This window comes from Staurois parvus, unplaced genomic scaffold (assembly GCF_062004578.1).
Source record: "Staurois parvus isolate SC_StPar_1 unplaced genomic scaffold, SC_StPar_1.0 ptg000562l, whole genome shotgun sequence".
In the NCBI taxonomy this organism is placed as follows: domain Eukaryota; kingdom Metazoa; phylum Chordata; class Amphibia; order Anura; family Ranidae; genus Staurois; species Staurois parvus.
In genome coordinates, this window is record NW_028318358.1 from 338,498 (window position 1) to 359,250 (window position 20,753).

Consider the following 20,753-nt stretch of genomic DNA (forward strand, 5'->3'; position numbering starts at 1 on the left):
TGGAACCTAAGAGGTTAATCCTCTGCATTGTGTAAAAAGGGTGTTTGATCCTTTCTTCTTTGTTCCTTCCCTTCTTCAAGTGACCACCTCTTATCTCCTGATAAGACAGACTGAACCGTAGGCATTTTGCACATGCTCAGTCTGGTGTGTATTGCTAGAGGTTTTTTTTTCTTGGGATAGGGCATGTGATCAGCGCAGGGCCAATCAGCACTGTCCAGACAGAGATCAGGAGTTTTGCATCCTCCTAGAGCAGAAAGAAAACTCCTACAAACTTTAGATAGTGGTGGGCTATATTTACTAAAATAATTGCACTTCCATGTTGTGTGTACTGTGGGAGACCAGATATAGTGAATGCAGGGTCCTGGGTTTAGTAACACTTTAACGGAGACACTGGAGTTCCAATACAGTCCAATACAGAAGGGTTCAGAAACTCTTGGTAGTGAGAGCTTACAATCTAAGGGAATAGTTCCAACCAAACTAAAGGGAAAGCAACATTTGCCTACTCCTTGGGTTAAATGAAGAAGCTTATGTATACTTCTCTGAAATTATTGGCAGAAATCAAAGGTAGATATTCCATTATATCACATATAGGCCATATAAATACCCTGCAGTATAGAAGGGCAGGCCTGTAGAAAGTTGACTGAAAGCATCCAAAACAAAATTATCTGTGTTGCCTCTAGCAAGTCCTCCTTTCATTTTCTAAATGGGATCCATAGAATTGAAAAGGGATAAGCTGATTGCACCTAGGGGCAATGCAGAAAATGTGATCATGTTCAATCTTGCATCTCTGTTTTCCAGTGCTATCCTTGCATGTTAGTAATAGGCTACATTTTCACAAGAAGAACATGCCAGTAACAAGATAGATGTAGGTTCGAGTAAGGTGGGCCTTAAAAGGCACCAGGGTGTAGCTATGGACTAGTGGTCAACGTCCCTTTACTTCAGTAGTAGAGTCTTCTACTGTATTAGCCATTGGTTAAAGTGGAATGTTTGGAGTTTAAGCATTGCTCTTTATTGGCTAATATACATTTTTTTTGTCCAGCCAAAATTTTTTGTTAGGGTTTTGGATAGAGTTTTGAACCATTACCGTTTGTATTTTTTAGTGCTATCTGTGTCTCTGTAGCAGATGTTCCCTTTCTTCCTGTCTGGTGAAACCATTGTCATTGTGTTAGTAAGGGCCTGTGTTAGGGGGCCTTACTTTGCATTCCCATATGAGTCAATGAGAATGCAAGAACCGTTTTAGGCAAGTCAAATACAAGTCAGAAGGAGGTCAAGTCAAGATCAAATATACCTGTCATTGCATTCCAGTCAGTTTTGTGTTTATTAAAAGTCAGCAGCTACAAAACTGTAGCTGTTGACTTTTAATAAACACACACTTACCTGTCTCAGAGTCCAGCAATGTGCTCACCCACGCCATTCTTTTTCTCCTCTTCCTGGTGCCGGCATCTCTACTGTGGGCACCAGGCTGTGACAGCTTGTGGCTTCACAGCCAGGTGCCCACTGCGCATGCGCGAGTCGCGCTGCGCATTCTGATCGGTCCAGCAGTCTTCTGGGACCTGTGAAGGTTCCCAGGAGACTGCGGGAGGAAGGAGAGAGGCTGAACTTTCGGCTCACTTTGCCACTTTGAACTGAGCCGGAAGTGGCAGCAGGTACCTGTCAAAACCAGGTATCCACTCCCCCCCCCCCAAAAGGTGCCAAATATGGCAGTGGAGGGGGAAGAAGACAAACAAGTGGAGCTTCCACTTTTGAGTAGAACTTAATGATCTCAGAAGCATCTCAAACTGATGTCAAACCAATGCCTTCAGCGCAAGTCCAAAGTCTGTGGACACATACCCTTAGTGTGGGGAAGATTCGATAAAGGAGCCCAGACATAGGTAGAAACTTCATAGGGATTCTTATTCTTCCCTGTTCTATTGAAAACTAAAAAACATTGTTTTAGCTGGGCTTACACTTTGGGATATTAAAGGAGAAGTACAGCGAAAGCTGTTTTGGCTGTATTTCTGTGGGTCACAGGAGTGTAGTTTGTTCTGCACTCCTCTGACCCGTTTTCAGCTGACAGCACGCTGAAGACAACTGTTGGCTGACATCACTCAGCTGGTTCAGGCTGGGGAAAGATCCCATCTTCAAAGTCGGGATCCACCCCAGAGTTTGGAGCGGCTCCTGGCTCAGCCTTTCAGTGGTCTGCTGAGAGCTTGAGCCAGCCGCTCTCTCCCCCTCCACAGCCCAGCGCTACACTGAGCATGGGGGAGGGGGGGGGGATTACTATTATTATACAGGATTTATATAGCACCAACAGTTTGCTCAGGGCTTTACAATATAAAGGGAGACAATACAGCAACAATACAGTTCAATACAAGAGGGTAAGGAGGGCCCTGCTCCTTGGAGCTTACAATCTAAGAGGGAGGGGCAATTAAACCCCATACTTTTCTTTTAAAGATGCAAACTTTCAGAGCCCATTAGGGTTCCTTTCTCGGGTCTTTAACTCAAAAGTCCTGCACATAATTATGTAAGATTACATTAATCCTTGGACAAAGGAAAATGTGCAAATGAAAATGCACAAAATTGTGCATCATCATCTGCACCTGCTGTGACCAAGATGTTGTTAACAACCATGGTTAGAGTGATGTAGCTGGAAGCCCATGGCATTGACTTCCAGTAGTATCACTTTGGTACAAAGTCACAAAATACACTTAGAAAACTTCATAAATGGGCTAAAAGAACAATATGGATGTTTAATTTAGAGATGTCAAGGGAACTGTAAAAATTGACTGTACTGGTAAACTGGAAGAGTGCTGTTCTAGCACTTTAAGGTGTAATACACCAAATCAGTCACTAGATGGAGAAGACACTTTCCCACACTACTGAGCATAATAAACATAACCCTGCAAGCATAATAAACCTTAAGTGGTCGGCCACAAATCCCAACCACAAGATTAGTCTGGCTGGGCTAATATTTTTTTATTTCTGTATATCCAGATGTGAATGATATTCTTTTTCATTCTTCCTTGTAACAGGAGAAAACGTTGTAAATATAGAGGAAAATTTTTACAGTCCAGTGAAGCACATATTCATCCAAAGCAATCATAACATTACATCAGCGCTAGTATAGTCCTTTAATATTAAACGTGTCAATAAATAATGTATAGGACACGCATGAAAAATAATTGTAAAATCAAGATAAAGTCACTAGGCTTGGCATATATGAAATTATTATTTTTGATTTATACTTTTAGATTATTATTTTTATATTATTATTATTTTTTTAATATTCATGTACAGTAAAAGTACATATTTACTTATAACATAGGACCACAGTATTTTCAGTCATATATTATTTTATTATATTAATGGTATTATTATTATTATTATCATCATCAGCCAAACAAATGCTAATGTCTGTATTTAGTCTTCTCCAAGTATTGAATCTCTTTACTGTTATTGATATTTTAATATCCAGAGTATCAAAGTTATATTATGGATCATATTAAGTATTATTAATAATATCAGTGAAAGATAATAACCAGTATCATCTCTTTTATCCAGGGTGAAGCTGGTCCCACTGGCGCTCGTGGTCCTGAGGGTGCTCAGGGTTCTCGTGGAGAGTCTGGTACACCTGGATCACCTGGACCTTCTGGTGCATCTGTAAGTGTTCAGTTGTTTATATTTCGGTATAGTCAGTATTATTGAACTGTCATTTCTTACAGGTTTTTAAAGGTCTTGGTATTAAACAGACATATTTCTGTCCCCTGTTGTCAAATCTTAATGAGAGTCCTACAAAATTTCCTCATTTTTAAAAGCAACTACTATACATCAAACAATATAACAAAAGCCAGAACATGAAAGTGTCTTTTAAAGCATCGTGAAAAAAAGGAACATGAGAAGCATGTTGGAGCCAGTGCAGGAGCTTTAAGGGGCTGCTGTTCGGCTGATTGCTGGTTCCTCTGCTGCCTCTGTTGTTATACTTCTACATGTGCGCATTAATCTTAGCACTGAAATACCAGTTAGTAATCAATTCATGAAAACCTTTCTTATTATGGCATAATAAACATAGAATTTGATAGCCATATAAGCAACGAGGCAAGACATTCCACCACATATTGGTTATTATATGTACTAAAGAAATCTGCCCCTACCACTTATGTGATAATGCAATTAATAATAGCTGAAAGTACTGAAAAGCATACACCACACCGACCTTCTATAAAGGCACGCATTAAAAAAAAGTGCTAATTAAGGTAGCTAATGCTAACCAATGCTAGACATGTGGTGTTAATGTGATGTATATCTTTTAAGCTCCCAGGGCTAATATATTGATTTTAAAACATATATATTTATAGTCTTTTGTTCATTGGTTTTTAAGTAACCAATGAAAAATATGATTCATTAACCCACTGTGTTTCTTTTATAGGGTAACCCTGGTACTGATGGTATCCCTGGAGCTAAAGGTTCAACTGTAAGTAACCCACAATATTTATGATAAATTAATGTGATTTATTTAGATAAAGATTTTTTTTTAAATGATCAATAGTTGTCATGTATTTATTACAGTTATATAATACACTGTAACTCTCTTTTATCCTCTAGGGTGGTCCTGGTATTGCTGGTGCTCCTGGTTTCCCTGGCCCACGTGGTCCTCCCGGGCCACAGGGTGCCACTGGCCCTCTTGGTCCCAAAGGTCAATCGGTAAGTTTACTATCTACAATTTCAGGGGCATCTGACATTAAATCTGACTGCTACTTATACATGCTGGCCTTATTTCTAGACTGATTATTAACAGTAATTGATCATTTCTAATCCATAGATACATAATCTAACAGGGAAGTATCATGGCTAACGCAATAAGTATTATGTTCTTTCTGTTTGTCTTAGGGTGATCCCGGAATTGCAGGTTTCAAGGGTGAACAGGGTCCTAAGGGTGAAATTGTAAGTATTTAAAATCTTAAATACCTTTTTAAACTTAAATATCACACATTGCTAAATTTATTCTGTATTTCCTTTTTGTTTTTGTTTTTTTTGTGACACCCTCATAATAAAATAACTTAGATATCAGGTAGATACACTTGTTCTGTAGTGTAAAACCAGACTTTGTGCTAAAGTGAAATATGAGTTTGTATATATTTAGGCAGGTTATCCATCAATGACAAGCAAACCTTGTGTACCAACATTCCAGAGATAATTTTATATAAGCTTTATAAAGGCTTGCTATTGATTACCAGTTCCAAGTAAAATTGTTATCATTTGGTTCATTTCAAACTATGCATAATACTAACTGTACTTTGGCACTTACAATCTCAAAAATGTAAACATATAATTCTTGCCAAGATACTATAATTAACTCCATCATATTCTGTACTGTTTTACAGGAGGGTATACAGTAAGCCGGCATACATATATAAGTTTAGGTGACTTAGCACTCTGGACCGGTATAGTTTGTTAGCACCATTATAGGCTAGTATAGCCAGGTCACATAATACAGTACAACACTTTGCATTGTGCATTACTAATAGGTCTGTATGTTTAATTTTAGGGGCCCTCAGGTCCTCAGGGTGCTCCTGGTCCAGCTGGAGAAGAAGGCAAAAGAGGTCCCCGTGGTGAGCCTGGCGCCGCTGGTCCACTTGGTCCTCCTGGTGAAAGAGTAAGTTTAAATTACATTTAGAAATCATGTATCTAGAAACTGTTTAAGGGCTTGGCAAATTCGAAATGGAAGTGCATCACACATACAACTGGGTCATGTGAAAAATTAAGTACAACTCATGAAAATTGACATTTTCCACATAAGTGAAAAGGCAAACATTTGATCTTTATTTAGACAGTGCCCACAGATAAAGGGAATATACTTAAATGAAAACACAGGGAAAAATTGCCTTTTCATCCATTTATTTACAAAAATATCAATAGATGTAATAGTGCACTATGTAAAAAGTAAGTGCAGCATTGCCATCAGATGCTGGTATTGCCCTCTTTTGCGTAAGTATTTTCTTGTAGGTGTTTTGTATAACTGACCACCAGTTGTTGAGACTTTTGACCACATTCCTTACAAGATGTTTGAGGCTTTCCTCATGTAAACTGCCAATTTCAAATCCCCACACAACAGGTCAATGGGATTCAAATCCAGGTTTTGACTAGTCTATAAACCATCAATTCTTCTTTCTGAGCAAATCCTTGGTGGATTTGTTAGTGTGCTTTGGATTATTATCCTGTTTAAAGATCAATTACCGCATCTATTCAACCTTAGTAAATCAACCCTAATGGCTGCAAGCTGCCCAGTCTCTGGAACAGCAAAAAACCCCCCCAAACAATAACATTTACACTACCATGCTTCATAGTTACTATGAGGATCTCCTACTGAAATACTGTCTTTGGTCTACCCTAAACATGTTTACTGTTACTGTGACCAAACAACTCAGCATATTGTTCTGGAAGGCCAGGTTTTTGTCTATATGTTTAATGAAAAAAGTGGCTCTTCTGTTCTTTTTGGACAGCAAACGCTTTTTCCTTGCATGCTCCAATGCAAGTTAAATTGATGCAGTATCTGATTGTAGATGGATGCACTTCACATCAACTGTTGCAAGAGTTACCTGCAGATCCTGTGAAGAAATGTTGGCCTCTTTGGACTCTGTTAGCATCAGTCAGCTTCTAGGCAAGCCAGCCCTGGACAAATTAGCAGTCACTGAAAATTTATGCCAATTTTAAATTATTTTCCCTTTGTTTCAAATTAGCAGTCACTGGAACTCTATCCCAATTTTAGATTTTAATTTTTTTACTGAGTTAAAACAATTTGGCACATTTTTAAATCCCTTTTCAGACATAACCTTGATTACGTGGGCCTTAGAATGCTCACTTGAGCATGTCATGGTAATGCCACACATGTCAATAGCAAAGAGAACAGCAAACCCTAGATGTGTGAGGTTGAAATAAGACAGGATCTATTTGCAGGGGTGTCAAACTGCGGACCTCCAGCTGTAACAGAACTACAGGTCCCATCATGCCTCTGCCTTTGGGAGCAATCCTTGTAACTGTCAGCCTTGCAATGCCTGATGGGACTTGCAATTCTGCAACAATTGGAGGGCTACAGTTTGATACCCCTGCTCTATGGAGATTCTAATTATTGTCATCTAATCTGGAACGCATAATTCAAATTTCATGGATTTAAAGTGCTGCCATTAGTGCCATAAGGTGTGCTTCCCATATGCTTAATATGAGTTTTCATTAATTCATAATGAGAATGAATACACAATGTCAATTTTAGGTCTCATTTATATAAGCAGGTCACCTTTCTCTGCAGTCACTGTCTAAAAGAAGATCTAATGTTTGTCAGTTTAGATAAAGTGAAAAGGCCAACAATTTCCATGGGGTGTTCTTATTTTTTGACATGACTGTATATATGAAGAAATGAATAGTTGAAAGCCAAGGTAATTAATTGAAAAATATGTGCACCCCAAGGATAAGGATTACTTGAAAAAGAATAATGATATTTAGATATTACAGTCTATGGGGTTGGTTTTTCTTTTTTTAACATGCTTGTCATTTTATAGTTTCATTATTAAATTATACACTTTTTATTCCTGATCAACATCTGTCACTCAACTTTACTCAGTACAGTAAAACATATCAGCCGGGCAGTGTTGCCAAAAAGAAACTTGGCTCTTTTCCTCATTGAAAAAGGCACCTTAGCTGGGTGGACTGGCTGAATGCTTTTAGAAGAAGGTCAAAAAAACAGAACCCAAAGCACTAACCATATTTTTTCTTACATTTTATTTTGTGGTCAACAGGAAAAGCTGTTGAAAGGTCTGGTATTTTGAGGGGAGGGTTATTTTTTAAAGTAGAAATATAGCCAAATCTATTTTGGCTGCACTTCTCCTGGGGATCACAGGAGTGCAGTTAATACTGCTTTCCTGTGCTGTCACTCTTTACAGTAGGGATCTACACAGATGCCTGGCCCGTCAGGTGGTTCAGCCTCTAGGTTGCTGAGAGTCTGAGCCAGCCTCTCCTGCCCCCTCCAAACCGCGATGCTCCATTGAGTGCTGGATGGGCAGTGCAGAAAGCTGGTGATAAAAAGTCACTGGATTTCTGCTTACTGAAGGTGGAGAACTGAGCTATCAGCAGTCTTTGATTGCTCAGTTCTCAGTTTTAGAAGTGGCAGGGAACAGATGCAGCATCAGAAAGATGTTGCATCCGCCTAGGTGAGTATAAATGGTTTTTTTTTTTTTTTAAAGCCATACTTTTAAGTCCAACTTTTAAAGCATACTATTAATGGTGATGGTCACATGTTTTTGCTGTAACATAGCAGGAACTCCCAAACTTGGGTATCTTGCTGTGTGTGGACTGATATCGTTTGTAAATAAGACATACTATTACAAAATGCATACATAGGTAAGCCCCCTAATCTGACATGAAGTTTTAACAATTGTTCTGCCTTATTTGTATTACTAGGGTGCTCCCGGCAATCGTGGTTTCCCTGGTCAAGATGGTCTTGCTGGTCCCAAGGTGAGTGCAATGACAAAATAAGAAGCCAAGAATAATAAGGCTTGCTAGTATTAGCTAGTTAGTTAAATAAAGAAATGACTTTTGAATTAAAAATGCCACACAACCCTACATTGTTCAGTGGCATATTATTAAAGCAAAAGTAAAGTATTTTTAATTCAGTTAAACAAGTATTGCTTTGACTAAATTTCCTAACACAAGTTTATTTGTTCTTATTGACAATTTTCTTCTGTTTTAGGGTGCTCCTGGTGATCGTGGTGTCCCTGGCCTTGGTGGTCCAAAAGGAGCTAATGGTGACCCTGGTCGTCCAGGTGAACCTGGTCTCCCAGGTGCTAGAGTAAGTACAAATAAATTGGCAAAGTTTGATATGGAATCGGGATAGTGGCCTCTGAAAACACTAGATAACATACAATTTTCGATAGTAAATGTTTGTTCCCTATACTGATGTGGTGGGGTATAGTGATCCCAGTTGGAACACATATCAGATAATCGTTGTAGTATGGGGAATAGGTAATAGAATATTCTGTTGAGAAAATCTCAGCATTTAAAAAATAATCCTCACACCTTGCTCTAGAGACTAGGCTGAATGAGTATTTTTTTTTTTCCTTTTACAAAGAGTTTTATTGCAGAATAGATAACAGCAGAGAATCAGTCAAAAACAGATGCACTGACTGACAGGGATAAAACATACAAGTTTTCTGGTGAATAATAGAGTATGTACTGATGGAAAGACAAGAAAATAAACTTCATGCACAAGTGCTGTATATAAAAAAAGGAAAAAAACAAGTTGTAAAAATGGTAGACATTTAGAAACCAATGACATAATAAACTAAAAGAAAAGTTGTCACTATATCAGCATCCACTGAATGAGTATTTTTAGTTGCACTACACTTATTATCAAAGCTAAAACAATCAAATACTATGATGTATAATCATAGACAACTACTGTTGCACCATGTGTATGGAAGATCATGGTCATTATACACACCACACTACCATAGAGTATCAGGAAGTATTCCATTCTCCTTTATGACATGTCTCCTGCATTGGAGTCTGTTTTTTTATATATAAAGCTCTGATAAATTACTCTTAAAATGACCAGTAGTTGAAGAGCATTGTATCAAACAAGGGGAATTATAGTGTTCAGTTGGCCAATACTATAAATCTTGACAAGTCCAAAACAACTTTTAAATCTAGGACGGTCAATGTGAAATTAACTGATGAGCATTTCATTTCCAATAGGGTCTTACTGGTCGCCCTGGTGATGCTGGTCCTCAAGGAAAAGTTGGTCCAACTGTAAGTATATATTACATCCTAATTTGATGTAAATTTGTATTGAAATATCATTCATTTTCACTTGTTTTATATAGAAGTTAATAAAAATCAACAGACTGATGACTTGATGTTGTTGCTTCCAGGGTGCTGCTGGTGAGGATGGTCGTCCAGGACCTCCTGGCCCACAGGGTGCTCGTGGACAACCTGGTGTCATGGGTTTCCCAGGACCTAAGGGTGCTAATGTAAGAGACATATTTTTTTTCTCAAATGTACATAGGAGTATACTTATGTGGCTGATTAGTGAAAATGAACATGGAGTGTAGGGGATTACAAGATCAAGCTGGAATATGTAAAATGAATTTTATTTGCCATTATCATCTCGCTGCTTGACCATGGTTGCCACTAGCTTATTGTGTTATGGCAAAGAGGAACATGCAGATACGCTTTCAAGAGTAAAAAACTGGCATGTTAACAGTTATACATACCAGTGCAAGTGCCATTGAAGTGGATGTGCAGCTTATAGCAAGAAATCCGCTTTCAGTTACTATTGGCAGCATCACTATGGTTTTGTTGCTCCAGTTTTGTAAATGCTATTCATTTGGAAACAAAGTAAAAGCAACTATAGCTAAAGAGAAATAAGTTTGGAAGATATGTGTTATTTCTTTTTTACCAGGGTAAATATGAAATACTGCATATGAATGTAATGTATCCTTACTACCTTGATACCAGGAGGTAGCAGGAAACTTGAACTTCAGGTTTTCTGCACAGTGATTTACTTCTATGTTGTGGCTAGCCTTAGTAGCTGGCATCGTAAATAGCAGGAGGTCAAATTACACCAGTACAACTGAATCAGTCAGAGGCTCCCCCTCTTTCTTAGCTAGTAGATATAGTATTATGGATGTTTATTTAGACAGGGACAATGAACAAGGGAAAATACAGTGCTGGGCTTCCTTATTACAAAGCCCAGCATGCCCTGCAAAGTAAATGTCATGAGAGCGTCTTTTTATTAAATGATGATGTTCTATGTCCCCAATGATATCTTCAGTGATCCAGCCCCTATAAGGAAGTAGATATGTCTTATAATTGGAGACCATTGTTCATCATCCTGTCAGTTTAGTTTGGCTAAATTTGCAGACTGTTTTCAGATGGTTGTTTTTGACTGTTTTACTATTGCTAAAAGAAATATTAAATCTATAAACTTACCTATTTGATATTATTTTCAAACAGGGTGAACCTGGCAAGCCTGGTGAAAAAGGATTGGTTGGTGCTCCTGGTCTAAGAGTAAGTACATATATTTTTCAGGATATACATTTTTATTTGTGATCGTTGATTCAGATAAACCTTTCCTACCATGCCAAGTTGTAGCACAAGTGCTATGATTTCAGGCCATGAAAGATATAGCTATTTCCAAGTGGGCATGATTTGGCAGTATGTATGTTACTTAGGAATGGTTTGGTGCATTGGGGTGGGTCTTTACAATTTGGAAATATTGAAAAGCATAGTTAATCTATATTTTTGTAATATGAGTTACATTGATGTAAATTGAATATATCCACATACAGATGGGCATCTAGCTGCTTCTAGCTTTATTCAAAAAAATATGTACCTAAAATAAAAACAGTATACCAAATTGATATTAAATTGACAGAACCTTGATTTTGCTTTCACTCATTTTATAGTAATTTTATCAAATATATATAACTATATAACTATATTAATTTTATTTATTTTATGTATACGCTTTGGTTCTTTATCTCCCCCATTCATATGCTGAAAATTAAAAATAGTTAAAGTAAAACTAACAAGAAATGAATTTCTTTTCAAGGGTCTGCCTGGAAAAGATGGTGAAACTGGTTCTCAAGGTCCATCTGGCCCATCTGTAAGTTCTAATTTATTTTCTCTTTCATTTGGTAAAATTAAGACTCTGAAAAGTGATGAGAAATTGCAATCTATATAACATATTTGCATATTTAATAAAGCATCGCCTTTGCTGTAAGATGTGTCATGCTAAGTTGAAAGCATTGGTTTTCCAGTACTTTACCATTAACTATAAATTTGTTTCCATTGACTAATGAAAAGTAAATACCCTGAAGTATAAGTATAAGCAGTTTCTAACTGTAAGGAGTAAGGAGTGTAGTGTGTAGCATTACTGTGTAAATTTCTCACTGAATGTTTAATTTAAATTATTGTATTTTTATGCAAAATATTACACATTTAATGTAAATGTAATGCTAATGGCTGTATCATCTTTAAGGGTCCTGCTGGAGAGAGAGGTGAACAAGGTGCTCCTGGTCCTTCTGGCTTCCAGGTAAGTCCATGTAAATGCTTATAGTTTGCATTATTCCTCAATAAAATTGTGTTTATTTTCAGTCTCTGAGTTACAAAAATTTAATGGATTTTTTTCGTATTCATTTGCTAGGGTCTTCCTGGGCCTCCAGGTCCTCCCGGTGAGGGTGGCAAGCCAGGTGACCAGGTGAGTAATTTGCAGTTTGCAGCACCAACTATCTGTGGTTAATGTTCAATTCTTAAGAAAGTGTACCTTCAAGGTATTGACAAGCATGGATCATCATGGGTCCAATAGTTATCAGGGATTCACAATGTTAAAATGCAAATATTACATCCTAAGTAATTTCTATTTATATTTTAAGCATTTATATTTTTGTCAAAAAAGAAGAAAGCTGTTTTCTTCACAGAAAGTCATTAGGTATAATCATGATAGCCAAACATATGCTATATACTCTATGTAACCATACATACTATAACTGCTGCTGCAGTTTCCGACAATTGGCACGACATCAAGATTGTCATGGTATAAAATATACCATGATATTTCATTAACATTTCCACTGTTAGTAAAAATTGCAAATTCAGTATAAATGGCAATAAAGTAACCTTTTATGTGAGCTGTCATTTCCTGGCTGCACAAACAAACCTATATTGTAGTTCTAATTTAATTTTATATCCTCTTATTTTGTGGTTGTTCAAACAGAATGATCTCAATATGTATTACTAATCTGGCCTTTTAATGCCTCCAATCAATATTTTTGTCCTTTAATATTGATGCATTTCCGATAAACCCTCATGATAGTCTGGAATCCAGGGTTAGTATACCTTTTAGCTTTTTGACTCTATTGATCAATTTCAACACTGGGTAAATGCCTATAATAAGGAATTTCGAGACTTGGATTAATATTATATAAAAACTGCAGTGTTTAAATGATGATCAATTAGAATACCATGTAATAAATAGAACAGAAGTACCTTATACACTGGTCATGTATTTTAGCATTATCATTTACTTTACAGTAATTTGTCATTAACTTTCTGATGTTTCTTATCTCTTTAGGGTGTTCCAGGAGAAGCTGGCGCTGCAGGTCTTGTAGGCCCAAGAGTAAGTATCATTTGAATAGATACTAATGATTACATACATCACATACAGCTATGTGGATAGGCAAAACCTAAAAACTGTAAAGAATTCAACAAACTTTACCACTTTTTTTTCATATCCTACTGGTTTTAATAAACTAGATACAATTCCTTGTTCTGAATCATAGATTGTGTTCCTTCCTTCACATTAAAAAAAAATGTTGTTCTCTAAAAGGCCATTAATATTATTGCTACCCTGTAGGGTGAACGTGGTTTCCCAGGTGAACGTGGCTCTTCTGGTCCTCAAGGTCTCCAAGGTCCTCGTGGTCTTCCTGGTACTCCTGGCACAGATGGTCCTAAGGCAAGTTTAGGACATTTTTGCTGTGTTCTTTGCTTTCTGAACTGATACTGACTATGCACTGTAAGAATTTTTGGAGTTATTGGTTTGTGTGTTAATGTTTGTTTAATAGGGTGCTTCTGGTCCAACTGGTCCCACTGGTGCCCAAGGTCCACCTGGTCTCCAAGGTATGCCTGGTGAGAGAGGAACTGGCGGTATCCCTGGAGCTAAAGGTGACAGAGTAAGTAATCCATTTCCCATTTTAATAATGTCTTGCTAACTCCCTATGAAGGACAGAAATATGTTGCAATCTGTGTACCATCTGAAAAGATTCCCCTCACTTGTCCATACAAGAACAGAAAGGAAATCTCCTAAATGTAGGGGCAGACCACAAAAAAAACCCGGCAAGGATTCCATCCCTCCCCCACTCTATCCAACATTCAAAATAAGAGTTTTGGCTGAAGTTTGGCTTTAAATTAATATCAGTGCATGTTGCAACAGATGACTTTGGCACTACTCAGTGCTTTGCCAAAGACTGAAGATTTTCAAGTCATTTAAGAAATCCGACAAATAATTAAGTTGCCCTGATTACATTCTGATCATTCAGTTATACTCTGGCTTTAGACATGAATATCCTAATCTTGCAGACTTTTGACCAAGTAGGTCACATCAGTTTGCAATTTGAAATGTAGTCAGAGGGGTTGATTTACTAAAGGTAATGAGCTCTTCACTTTGTAAGGAAAGGAATTTTCCCCAGATCTTAGTGAATTAGGTTCTGCAGACTTCCAATCTTGTGCAAGCAAAAATGCTGTTTTAATATTTTTTTGGACATGATTGGGTATTCTTTTCAGAGTAAGATCTCATCACATTCACTAAGCTCTGGGGGAAATTCCCTTGCAAATTGAAACTTCCCTTGCAAAGTAAACAGCCTGTTTTCCTTTAGTAAATGAACTGCATTGTCTCAAAAGACTGATGGAGGAATAACTACAGTTCACCTATGTGAAACTGGGGTTTATTTACTACTGGAGAGTGCAAAATTAGGCTTGCTTCTAAACAGAAACCAATCAGCTTCTAACCTCAGCTTGTTCAATTAAGCTTTGGCAATAAAACTTGAAAGCTGATTGGTTTCTATGCAGAAGTAAGCCTGATGTTACACGCTCCAGCTTTAGTAAATAAACCCCTGTGTAACTTTCCAGAATTTCTAGTAATTTCTGATTGATTGTGGAAGGGTTAGAACCCTTAATAGAATTTACTGCTGTCAGTGACCCAACTGGGAACATTCCCCCTCACTTCCTATGTGGTCAACAAAACAGTAAGTGATGGAAAATCTCTCCAGCAAGGAGACATGTCAAAGTTCAAGTCTTTGGCGCCCCCATCCAAAGATAAATAAATAAATAAATAACATATAACATGATTTCTGCTTTAACTTATTCAGCTATTTAATAGACTACTTTTGCCACCAGTTCTAACCATCTAGGACTGGTTAGGAAGTTCAGTTGTGAAACATACCCAAATAACTAAACATGTCTTTTTTTCATTTATATATTGTTCTAAACAGAAAACCTGTTTTGTCAATATTTGCTAATGTGCATTTGAACAACCATTCTAATTCTGATGAATTTAAAGTATTGGCAAGCAAACACTTCCGTATCACCTCCTACAAATGTATTGCCCTTGCACTACAAGTTCAGCTTTGCTGATATTCACAGTACGCTGAAACGTATAATGTTACATTTATGAAATCACAAAGTTGCCTTAGTATGGCTGCATTTTAAATTTACAGCCAACTAATTGTGCCTAGTAGTTTACATCTCTGATTATTGATTATATATTCTTTTTTTTCCTGTTTTCTTTATAGTGGTTGTGAATGTTCTCCTTTTGTCCTTATTAAAGTAAAATAAACACACAAATTGACAACCTATATTTTTTGCTGTTTATATAGGGTGACTCCGGTGAGAAAGGCCCAGAAGGTGCTCCTGGAAAAGATGGTGCTAGAGTAAGTATTGAGATTTTTAACTAAATTGCTTAGTAGTAAAAGTAGCACACAAAAAAAAATATTTACAGTTAAACACGTAGGTAATCTTTGAAGGTTGTACAGTTTGGCAAGAGAATTTTAAATATTGCTTGTGAATTTTTTTTCACTGGACAAAATGTGAAGTATTGTCAAGATGAACGACCCTAAAATAAGATTATTTGTGGTAATCGTATCGGTAATTCCTGAATTTAGTTCTAATTTTTTTGGTTATCAAGCCACATTATAAGTGGCAGAGTTCAGGGCCTTTACAGTAATATTAGGAACATACACTTCAACAGAAATGTAAACATGTTATTTAATTTACTGGCAACAATTTTTTTAATAACTATTTTTCTTTTGTAGGGTTTGACTGGTCCTATTGGTCCTCATGGTCCATCAGGTCCTAATGGCGAGAAAGTAAGTGAAATTTAATGTACAGGTTTGTTTCATATGGAAATAGATTTTAGAACTTTTTTTGGAGTATATATTTTGATTAGAGTCACCAACAATAATAGCAAAACTATCCCATTCCATTAGTAGACTATTCCACTAAAGTTTATAAACTTACTAGTGTTTGATAGCATAGCAGCACAGAACCTTCCTAAACTCAGGTAGTTAGGAAGACAAGATAAGAAAAAGTGTTATTAGCTCATGTCCCACTATATATTTAAATAATTTGAATATACTAGTTTTATTGAGATGCCATTAACACTAACATATAAACTTACTAGTGACATATATCCATTGACTAGTTTTCACAGCCAGTTTTAAAAAATTTAAATTGTAATGGGTTATAAGAGCCAGCACCCAAACTTTCTTTTTTATAAATTAGCTTCAGTGTGCCAAAATGGCATGCAAATATAGTCTAACAGATAGATGCACACCATATTAAGGCCAGACAGATTTACAAGCATTATGAATTCCACCTTAGCACATAGAGTCTTAATATTCTGAATGTGGCTCCTGTAATGCCCACTACATATATGGGACATTTGTAGACCCTCATATGTTAAGGAGCTGCAAATCATATAGTATCAGGTTTTTTCTTAGTTGTAATAGTTTAAGTTGTAGTTTACCCATAAATGATGAAGTCAGCCATATAAGGTTTATATGCCCTGCCTTTTAAAGTATATGCAAACCCTCTCTTTGCAAAAACATCGAAAGCCAAAACATTTATGTATACATATATAAAAACCTTATAAATATCTTTTTTCCCATTTTTTATAAGTGATTGCATACCCTGTTCTCAGCTGCAGCAGGATCTGGGGGAGGAAAAACAGCAGTACACTGATCTTCCCAGTAAATGGCTATGCAGGGGGCGTGTCAGCACAAGTCAAATCATTAGATTAGCTCCCAGGACAGCTAGAAAATTGACCATGCTGCACACACATGCCTAGTGTGGTCAGTTTTTAATAGGAAAGGAGAGGGACTGGCAGGAACACCAGAGATTTCAAACAAAGGAAGCAATAGAAAGAGAACAGGATACTTTTCATAGAAGTACATAGTACATCAGGCGCATATCAGGAATATGAAATGTTGGGTTTACATATTCTTTAAACATTAGCAGCACTAATGGATTCTTATAGATTAACTTGGAAATTGCAAATCATTAAAAACAGAGGACTCAGACATCTACCATTGCATTGCACTTGCAGGCAAATCTTTGTTATGTCAGTACAGTTTTTTGTATGATAAATATATCTAGAATATTTACATTATGGCTACCAATTATTTGCAGCAATAAACTTAAATGGTTCAGCGGCATACAAGTTTAATTTCAAGTAAATATAATTTATTATTAGGACATTATAGTCGAATGAAATGCAATTGAAATTAAGTGGAGACTATTGTTTTATAATATTGATTGCGCTGTGACAACTATGGAAAACTGAAATTGTACATTTTTTCAATATTTTAGGGAGAGTCTGGCCCTCCTGGCCCAGCTGGTATCGTTGGCACCCGTGGTGCTCCTGTAAGTCTTCTTCATTGTATACACATTATTATATTGATATAGTGTCTTTGTTTGAGTAGCATTGTCGATAAGTACTTAACTATCTAACCTTGCAGCATCAGGATCTGAGTTTGAATCCCATTATGGGTACCAGTGCATGTAATTTGTATTTTAACATGAGTGCTCCAGTTTTCTTCCACTACCCAAAAAAACATACTGGTAGGTTAACCTTTCCTAGTAAGACTTTCTGCACGCAGGCCTAACAATCTACTTCTATATCCTTATTTTACTATTAAAACCCAAAAGATAGTCACAATAGCAAAAACATCCAAACAAGTTTCCCCTAGTTTGCATTGACTTGATTAAGGTTTTTTTTATTTGATTCATGTTGCTTTTGCCATTTGTGAGCTATGAGGTGTCTTCAGTTTTACTAGTACAAACCAATGAAGTGAAAACACATTTGGTGTGGATAGCATGTTCCTAATTAGGAGTTTGTCAAATGATTTATCATTCAAAAAAAATTTTGTAATAAACAAATGTTTTCCTCCATTAAAAACTTACAATGTAACTGTTTCCCTTATAGGGTGATCGCGGTGAGACTGGCCCACCTGGTCCTGCTGGTTTTGCTGGCCCACCTGTAAGTTAAAAAAGCTATGCAATATTTTGTTCTAACAATGTAATGTCTTTTGTAATTAAAGTTGACTAGTGAGTGGGATCCCCACCGGTTTCTTACATCTCCTGGGAACCCTGTCTCCCAGGTCCCTGTTCTGTTCCCAACCATCTTTGGGTTTTAAGTGTTCATGAACTGCAATTTCTACAATGTAAAATAAATGAAAAGCCCAAAAAGAATTGTGAGAACTTTTCATAACATGCATGGCAGGTGTTCAGACCTGGGATATCAAGAGCATAGTTCTCATCAATAGAGATTCTAAGAGATATAAGGATCCAAACCAGCTGGTGATTCTTGGCTCTCCATCATCTGCCAAAAACGGAATTATCAATGTTGGATTAACTGATCCTTTGAAATTCACAGTCGTGAATTGGTCGTGCACCAATGTCAACATTGCCGAACCCTAAGATTATAATAAATCAAAGTGTTCCTTTTCTTGTACAAACACTTTATTTCAGGCTAATTCATGTGATAGCCTAGATTGTATGGCTTCTGATTACCAGGGGCAATATAGCTTTTTTTCATGCCATCGTGTTTTCACGTGATTTGGCATTCTTTACAAAGAGAATTTTCAAAACATTCACTAAGCTAAGAGGAAATTTGTCTATTTGCCTTTAGTAAATCAACCCCATTGTGCTACATTTTTGGTGGCTTGATTTACATCAGATTTGACCATAGATGTTTATTGCTAAATTTGAACAATCTGGTCATTTTGTTGGAGGTAAAAAAGATCCATCATAACCACAAACACAGACAGACATTCCATCCATATGACTGTTATCTCTCCAAATTTAGACATTCATCAAAGTGCCCCACACATGAATTAACTATTGGCAAATTAGGTCATTAATAATGAACCTGTCTATGGTAATCTTAACTAACAGATATAATAAGATAAGGGATATCTGCACATCACATTGAATTCAATTAGAAATACACAAACCTCTTTCTATACAAGTTTAATGGAACTGTGCAACCAGTAATATCTAGATGGCATAAGAGAAACTGACAGGGGACATTCATTAAACTCCACCCTTCTGACAACACGTATGTATGTTAAATTCCAGACTGGATAGTAAGATTATATATTTCTTTGACAGCCATCTTTTAGTGATTTCTTAAACTTGGAAATTTAAAGTTTAATTGCTTTCAGAAAAGTATAATCGCAGCATATTTAGCTGGAATTAGATCTGTGACAGCTCCGTGCATTATAGGCACTTTTCTTGTAATGGCTGAATTATAGTCAGATCAGTGGTATAAATTATCAGTCAACAAGCTTTCCTTCTGTTATTTAACTGTGGAAGAATCCACAGGTGCCCTTATCGAATTTATTGCTTAATCAGTTGTTCTGTTTTACATTGCAGCAGGTGTCCTAATATGTCTATTCCTTTGTCTTACAGGGTGCTGATGGTCAGCCTGGTCTTAAAGGTGAACTGGGAGAGTCTGGCCAGAAGGGTGATGCTGGTGCCCCAGGTCCTCAAGGTCCATCTGGTGCTCCTGGTCCTCAGGTCTGTTTCATTTTCCTTCATCTAGATAGAAATGATAAATGTATCACAGTTAAAGTGGTTCTAAAGCCTAAACTTTGTTTTACCATACTGTATTTCTTGCATCAATGTAAAAAATGTTTAGGTAGCAGTCTGCACCCCTCACCCCCCCTCCTTTTACTTATCTGAGCCCCTACTTGATTCAGCGCTTTGCTCGTCTGTGGCATCTCTGCCCTCTCACAGGCTTTGCTGACACTCAAATTCTGTGATGAGGGATCGGGGCCAAGCTGCACTGTCTGTCTACAGGCAGCTCAGCTCAGGATCAAGCCCACAGATCTGCCACAATAGGAAGACCTATAGGAGGAGGAGCCAGATGAGCCGGCGGGGGACCCGAGAAAAAGAGGTTTGTGCTGCTCTGGACAATTAAATTGCCCAGAGCAGGTAAGTATAAACCTTTTTGTTATTTAAAAAAAAAAGGAGTTTACAATCACTTTAATTATAGAAATAATATAAAGAACATTTGGCATAACAATTTTATTACTGCAAGATTCCACAATTACTATTACAAATCTTAACACAGCCATGAATGGGGAAAATCATTACAAGGTAAATTATTGTGTATTTTTAGTCAGTATACATTTGTGGTTATCCTAAAGTTTAGCTGAATTTAAATGTAATTTTCCATTTTATATACCAGCTTTTCAAAATCTCAACAACATCCCTAATTTGCAGATATATAGGACCTCCTTCTAGAGATTGTACACTAGAATGCAATCAGCATTTTTGCTGAAAATGTAAAAAAAGAAGTTAGTTTACATAAACTGTATTTTTCCAACCAGTGTCATTGGACCCACACATTTGTGCAGAGATAAGTTGAGCAGTAAACCAAGATTGTTGTGCTATACTACAAAGCAGAAAGCACACAATATAATCAGGAAAATATGGCTGTTTCCATGAACATATATACGTTACAAACCACAAATAAAACCAAGGTTTTAAAAACATTAACTCACATTATTTAAACTAATTGGATCACATTGATGGGAAAAAAACCCAAAAACAAACTAGAATTCCCATTAACTAGCATGTAAATGTATTGTCAATGTTATATAAGTAAACCGTACATAACTGATACAATGGAATGAATGAACCACAAAAAAACAAGAAAATGTGAT

General features: G+C 36.8%; 1 protein-coding gene across 3 annotated transcripts in view; it reads left to right on the top strand.

Moving 5' to 3' along the window:
* COL2A1 (collagen type II alpha 1 chain) overlaps positions 1-20,753 on the top strand; it is an 81,586-nt gene that overhangs the window by 42,504 nt on the left and 18,329 nt on the right. For all 3 annotated transcript variants that reach the window (XM_089691364.1, XM_089691365.1, XM_089691366.1), the window contains 21 exons: positions 3,541-3,639; positions 4,406-4,450; positions 4,582-4,680; positions 4,867-4,920; positions 5,525-5,632; positions 8,431-8,484; positions 8,720-8,818; positions 9,724-9,777; positions 9,900-9,998; positions 10,984-11,037; positions 11,582-11,635; positions 12,011-12,064; positions 12,176-12,229; positions 13,103-13,147; positions 13,385-13,483; positions 13,593-13,700; positions 15,402-15,455; positions 15,837-15,890; positions 17,392-17,445; positions 18,008-18,061; positions 19,495-19,602. In XM_089691364.1, coding sequence (XP_089547490.1) covers positions 3,541-3,639; positions 4,406-4,450; positions 4,582-4,680; positions 4,867-4,920; positions 5,525-5,632; positions 8,431-8,484; positions 8,720-8,818; positions 9,724-9,777; positions 9,900-9,998; positions 10,984-11,037; positions 11,582-11,635; positions 12,011-12,064; positions 12,176-12,229; positions 13,103-13,147; positions 13,385-13,483; positions 13,593-13,700; positions 15,402-15,455; positions 15,837-15,890; positions 17,392-17,445; positions 18,008-18,061; positions 19,495-19,602 — 1,503 coding nt within the window. The remainder of the gene's footprint in view (positions 1-3,540; positions 3,640-4,405; positions 4,451-4,581; positions 4,681-4,866; positions 4,921-5,524; positions 5,633-8,430; positions 8,485-8,719; positions 8,819-9,723; positions 9,778-9,899; positions 9,999-10,983; positions 11,038-11,581; positions 11,636-12,010; positions 12,065-12,175; positions 12,230-13,102; positions 13,148-13,384; positions 13,484-13,592; positions 13,701-15,401; positions 15,456-15,836; positions 15,891-17,391; positions 17,446-18,007; positions 18,062-19,494; positions 19,603-20,753) is intronic.